At 47.6% G+C, this 6,929-nt stretch overlaps 1 protein-coding gene across 1 annotated transcript; it reads left to right on the top strand.

The window, feature by feature from the left end:
* The first annotated feature begins 2,794 nt into the window (after positions 1-2,794).
* Positions 2,795-4,720, top strand: LOC130933462 (uncharacterized). The gene is made up of 2 exons (XM_057863093.1): positions 2,795-3,541; positions 3,695-4,720. Exons 1-2 carry the CDS (start codon positions 2,795-2,797, stop codon positions 4,718-4,720), a joined length of 1,773 nt encoding a protein of 590 aa, XP_057719076.1.
* Positions 4,721-6,929: the final 2,209 nt, after the last annotated feature.

The raw sequence follows: 6,929 nt of genomic DNA, 5'->3' as shown, positions 1-6,929 counted from the left end.
AACAAAGAACTATTAATTAATAAAAAAATCAAATGCTATGGTCACAAATGCCTGGTCACATATCACATACATTACTCATCTGACTTATCGATCTGCTACTTCAGAGATTCACATAGCTACCTAGGTTTACGCACCTGGATTCATATATTGCGGAAACTCCGGTGCGTGCATAGCCTCCAAATCCAACGCTCGCATGAAAGAAGGCTCTTGAAACGGATGCGGGTTTGCTAGTGCATTTGCAACTTCCGCCACATCTGCGTTCATGGCGCCGCCAGCTGCTTCTTCGTCCTCACCTGGACCGACGATCTCATAGTTACTTTCAAATTCATCTTCGCTTTCACTATTATAATCTTCCAATTCAATGTTACGGTCCGCTTCAGATTGCTCAAACTCAATATATAACTCGATGCACGACATTCGGTGGCGATTTTCCATGTACATTGAAAACATTTCCTGCATACTCGCTTCGTCCATCACATACTTTGTCTGAAATTGAACAAACCCACCAAACACAGGTAAAGGATACCTGTACAAAATACACGATATCCTCCTACATCTTTCAGTGCCTATCTTCTCACAAATCACACCTTTCAACTCCTCAAATGACAATGTGAACGGAATAACAACATCTAATGGATTTTCATACACAAATTGAACTCCCTCATATGTTTGTAATAAGATCTGTCCGTAATAATAAATCTTCAATACAACTCTATCATCCATAACACTAACTATTCTCAACCTCACAGGAATTTCTTTTACAAAAATGAAAGAGAAGAATCAGAGAAGAGAAGAGAGGAGAAGAGGATGAACATTAGCTGACGAGGAAGAAATGGGTCTTCTGTGATACCACCATCCGCTTTTTGTGTTGACTAAGGGCAAATCGGAGGGACCGACTGCTGCACACCCAAATCGGTAGGTCCGATTGGTGCACCCCGGATTAAAATAAATTTCTCTGCCTCCAGTAATCGGTGGGACCGATTACTGCACTCTTAGCAAACGTCTTCCAGCACCCACAAATCGGTGGCACCGATTTAATACCCATTAGCCTCTCCCTACCTCAAATCGGTGGCACCGATTTCACCTCTCACTCACACAAATCGGTGGTACCGATTTCCCCCTGCTTCAAATCGGTGCCTCCGATTTCTTCCCCCAAAATTCCAAAAAAGCAACGCCGTCATAACAGTGTAAATCACCCATAATCATCATATTCCAGCATAACTCACACCCCCATATCATATCTAAAAAAATCAGCCACATGTCAAGCCTACAAATCTAGCTAATAAAAATTATATAAAAATAAACATAACCAAACAATATTATTGTATTAGATAAATTCTAATAATATATTAGAATTAAAATTAAATAAATTTAATTTAATTTTAAAAATTAATTCATAAGATAAAAGATATTTTATACTTGTAAAACATTTAAAAATTTAATAAAAACATTCATTTGTTTTCAAAATACGCAAGAAATTCTCATTAATCACGATACTAAAGATTAAAATATTTTACACAAAGCATTAAGAAATTTAGTAATAATGATATCGTTAAATATAGTATGAAAACACACCGGCTCCTTCCCTCTTTCTCTATATGAAAACATAATTTTGAAAAAGATTCTTGAAAACTTTTAATGTAAAAAAAATTAATCATTTAAAGAATAAAAAAAATCTAAAAATGCAATTTCAAAACTTAATTCACACACTTCTCATTCAGGGTTAGTTATTTGAGAAAAACCGTTACATGTCGCTTTCTTATCGATACTTTTTGTGCCAAACTTGTTCGCATATGACTAAATATCTAATCTGATCTATTCAAATGGAAGTGAAAGGGAAGTGGGAAGGGACGTGCCACTAGATTATTGGAACATATATGAGTCACCTTCAGTAGTGCCTGAAAGAGATTACTTGTTCAAAGTATATATAAAAAGAAAATCTCAAAGATATATATATATTGAGGTGATCATTATTGATTATAACTTGCATATAATTGTCATGAAAGACACTTCTTATGTTTAGATTTTTCATATCATAAATGAAAGTACCATAATGACATTCCTTTTAGCATGTGTTTCGGCACATGCATGCTTTCCAAACACATGCTTCCACATGTTTCTGTGAATGTCAATTCTATCATACTTATAAGTTCATATTTAATTTTTGTTTAATTTACTTTTATAATAAATTTTAAATAATTAAAAATGATTTATTTTTATTATTTTAAAATTAAATTAATTTTTTATTTTTTTAACAAGTTAGATACTAACTTTTAAATATTATAACGATCATCTAATACGAATAAGATCGATAATAATAATAAAAAGAAACTCAAAAAGTATTGTTACGGTCCGGCCCAAAATGAACACGGGCCGACCCGACCCAAGCAATACCCGACCCGGACACGCCCCCCCAACCGACCCGGACACGCGTCCTGTACAGCTCACACACGGCGGCAGGACAGCGTCCTTGGGAATATGGGCCTGTCCCATGAGGGGCCCACTACTGGCATGTATATAAGGGGAAGATTGGCTCTTCCCCCGAGGTACGTCACATTCTCTCACCCCATTATTCTGCCCGCCTGCACATTACTGACTTGAGCGTCGGAGTGTCTTTGCAGGAGGCACCCCCCTTCGTCCGTTCACCAGCCCAAGTGCTCGTTAGCTCGGCAGACCCACAATCAGTGCGACCAGGACTAAGACATCCTCACCTATCCACCCTTGCATCTTCTGTTCTCCCGACCTGCTCGGAAGCCGACGAACGAACATTGGCGCCGTCTGTGGGGACGTCTAAATGGAGGTTGTACTGGGTCCCGGCGACCAAGGCCGGGCTGCCGGAGCGGAGGGGGCAGCCTCCGTCGCCTCGCAAGGAGGGCGGCGAAGGTCCCCCCGTCAACACACGAGGACACGACCCTTCGGAGGAACGGGCGGCGATAGCGCCGTAATAATGCAAGAGCTACGCCACAGAGTCCAGAACCTGGAGCGACAGCTTGCCAACCGGGAGCGGGACGGACGATCTACCGATCCGAGCTACACCCCGTCTCCCGGGAGCGAGGAGGAAGACTCTCGCCGAAGCCGCCCGCGGACGGAAGCGGAGAGCTCGCGGGAGGAATCACCCATAGTGAGGAGACGAAATGACACGATTATCTACTCCCGCGGCAGACCAACCCATCGAGCGACAAGAGGTCGCGAAGACGGAAGGACACGACAACCTGTGATAATGGGCGCCACCCCGTTCCACCGATCTATCCTCGAGGTCCGGCTGCCGAAACACTTCGACAAGCCAACGGACATGAGGTACGACGGAACTCAAGACCCTCTAGAACACCTCACGGCCTTTGAGGCCAGGATGAATCTAGAGGGAGTAGGCGACGAAGTAAGATGCCGCGCCTTCCCGGTGACCCTAGCAGGACCAGCGAGCAGATGGTTTAACGGCCTCCCTCAAGGTTCCATCTACAATTTCTCAGACATCAGCCGCGCATTCCTGGCTCAATTTACAACGCGAATAGCAAAGGCCAAGCATCCTATCAACCTTCTCGGGGTAACCCAGAGACAGGGAGAGCCGACCAGGAGGTACTTAGATCGGTTCAACGACGAATGCTTGGAAATCGACGGCTTAACCGACTCGGTGGCCAGTCTCTGCCTGACGAACGGCCTCCTCAACGAGAACTTCCGAAAACACCTTACCACGAAGCCGGTTTGGACAATGCATGAAATCCAAACGGTGGCCAAAGAGTACATAAACGACGAGGAGGTCAGCCGAGTAGTGGCTGCCAATAAGCGGCAGTCCGGTTACGGCCAGGCTCGTCAGTCCGGTGGCGACAAGGAGAGAGCAAAAGAGAAGGCTAGGGAGGAGGCATCAAACAAAGCACCTAGGCCGTTTCCTCGAGTCGGGAAGTTTACTAACTACACTCCGCTCACCCTCCCCATCGTGGAAGTCTATCAGCAAATAGCTGAAAAGGGAATTCTTCCGAAGCCCCGACCACTCAAGGACCGCACGGGTGGAAACAAGAACCTTTATTGCGATTACCATAAGGGATATGGCCACCAAACACAGGACTGCTTCGACCTGAAGGATGCATTAGAACAAGCGATAAGGGAAGGAAAGCTAGCAGCGTTTTCCCATCTCATCAGGGAGCCGAGAAGGCGTTATCGTGAGCAAGACGAGGAAGGCAAGACACGCTCGGCCAAACGGCGACCGGAGCCCGAAGACAGAGACCACGGCCTCACGGTGATAAACGTGGTAACGGCAAAAAACGCTGCACCAAAATCCCGGTCGGCACACAAGAAAGACGCCAAGGTTCTGGCGATCTCATCTCCACCTGTGCAGAGTACCAAAAAACCTCCGTCCATTTCTTTCGGCCCAGAAGATCAATGGTTCAGCGACGCCCCGGAAAACCCTCCCATGGTCATAACGGCCAGAGTGGGAACCGGCCTCGTCAAACGGATCCTTGTCGACACTGGGGCTGATTCAAACATCATGTTCCGCAATGTGTTCGACGCACTGGGGCTGAAGGATGCCGACCTGACGACCCACCAGCACGGGGTTATCGGGTTAGGCGACCACTTCATCAAACCAGACGGAGTCATTTCCCTACCGATCTCGGTAGGACAGATGCAAGGCCGGAGATCGGCGATGGCCGAATTCGTGATCCTCCGAACTCCACAGCCTACAACATCATCTTGGGAAGAAAAACAATCAATGATTTTGAAGCCATAATCAACACCAAGCTACTAGTATGAAGTTTGTCACCGATGATGGATCCATAGGGACCATAAGAGGAGACCTCGAGACGGCGGTCGCTTGTGACAACGCCAGCCTTTCCCTCAGAAAGAAGTCCAAGGAAGCATCTGGCGTATTCCTAGCCGACCTCGACGCCAGAGTAGAGGACAACCCGAGGCCGGAACCAGAAGGGGACCTGGAGAAATTTAACATCGGTGACGAAGGGGAAAAGTTCACATTCGTTAACAAGAACCTCCCACATGAGTTGAAGGAGCCTTTGATTGAAATGATAAGGGCCAACAAAGACCTGTTCGCATGGACGGCAGCCGACATGCCGGGCATTGATCCACAAATCATCTCACCACCTAGCCGTCAAGCCGGAAGCACGCCCAGTGGCTCAACGAAGGGAAAGATGTCGGCGGAAAGAGCAGGGAGGTAGCCAAGCAAACGGCCGGCCTCCTAGAAGCAGGCTTCATACGAGAAGTGGACTACTCGACGTGGCTCTCAAATGTGGTATTGGTGAAAAAACACAATGGCAGATGGAGAATGTGCGTGGACTACTCTGACCTTAACAAAGCATGCCCCAAAGACTGCTTCCCCCTCCCCAACATAGATGCACTCGTCGACGCCGCGGCGGGGTACCGATATCTGAGTTTCATGGACGCCTACTCCGGTTACAATCAGATACCGATGCACCGACCAGACGAAGACAAAACGGCGTTCATAACGCCAGGAGGAACTTTCTGCTACAAGGTAATGCCGTTTGGCTTGAAAAATGCAGGGGCGACATATCAAAGGCTGATGAACAGGATGTTCCACGACCTCATAGGGAAAACGGTCGAAGTTTACGTGGACGACATCCTGGCAAAAACAACACGACCTGACGACCTCCTAGACGACCTGGCAAGTGTGTTTGCGTCCCTCCGTCAACATGGTATGAGGCTGAACCCCCTCAAGTGCGCCTTCGCCATGGAAGCCGGTAAGTTCCTGGGATTTATGATAACTCAGAGAGGGGTAGAAGCCAACCCGGAGAAATGCCAGGCAATACTTCAGATGAAGAGCCCGGGCTGTGTCAAGGACGTCCAGAGGTTGGCAGGGCGATTGACATCACTTTCCCGGTTTCTCGGGGCCTCGGCGACAAAGGCCCTGCCATTCTTCAACCTCATGAAGAAAGGGATGGCGTTTGAGTGGACACCCGCGTGCGAAGAAGCCTTTCAACACTTCAAGGAAATCCTAGCGGCACCTCCCGTTCTCGGGAAGCCAAGGGACGGGGAACCACTGTACCTGTACCTCGCTATAACAAGCGAAGCCCTGGCCGCAGTACTAGTGCGGGAGGACGGGAGGACCCAACAACCAGTCTACTTCATAAGCAGGGCCCTACAAGGAGCAGAGTTAAGATATAGCAAGTTGGAAAAGCTAGCCTTAGCACTCCTAACTTCCTCGAGAAGGTTAAAACAGTATTTCCAGAGTCACCAAGTGGTCGTCAGAACGGACCAAGGGATCCGGCAAGTTCTCCAAAAACCCGACCTGGCGGGAAGAATGATGACTTGGTCCATCGAACTCTCTCAATATGACATACGGTACGAGCCCGGCAAGCCATCAAGGCGCAGGCCATGGCTGATTTTTTGGTTGAAGTAACAGGAGACCCAGGCGAAGACATGGGTACACGGTGGAAGCTCCACGTGGACGGAGCCTCCAACCAGACCTTCGGAGGAGCCGGAATCATCCTAGAAAATCCAAACGGGGTCGTATACGAACAGTCGGTCAGACTCGAGTTTCCCATCTCGAACAACCAAGCAGAATACGAAGCCCTCATAGGAGGCTTGACCCTAGCAACAGAGGTCGGCGCAAAAAGGCTGGAAGTATGCAGCGATTCCCAAGTCGTCACTTCCCAAGTAAACGGCAGCTATCAAGCCAAGGACCCCTTGTTGCAGAAGTACTTGGAAAAGGTCAAAAGCTTGAGCCAAAAGTTCGACGAGGTCACGGTCCAGCATGTACCCAGAGAAAGGAACACACGAGCAGACCTCCTATCAAAATTAGCCAGCACGAAGCCAGGGGAGGGAAACCGATCTCTCATCCAAGGCATGACAAGGGAACCTGCAATTGCACTACACATAACAACCCTAAGTTCTTCATGGCTAGACCCCATCACCAACTACCTAGAACACGGCCAAGTCCCTGGTGACGAAAAGGAGGCGATGAAATT

Source organism: Arachis stenosperma, chromosome 1 (assembly GCF_014773155.1).
Source record: "Arachis stenosperma cultivar V10309 chromosome 1, arast.V10309.gnm1.PFL2, whole genome shotgun sequence".
Lineage (NCBI taxonomy): Eukaryota > Viridiplantae > Streptophyta > Magnoliopsida > Fabales > Fabaceae > Arachis > Arachis stenosperma.
This window is presented reverse-complemented; position numbering and strand designations above follow the sequence as displayed.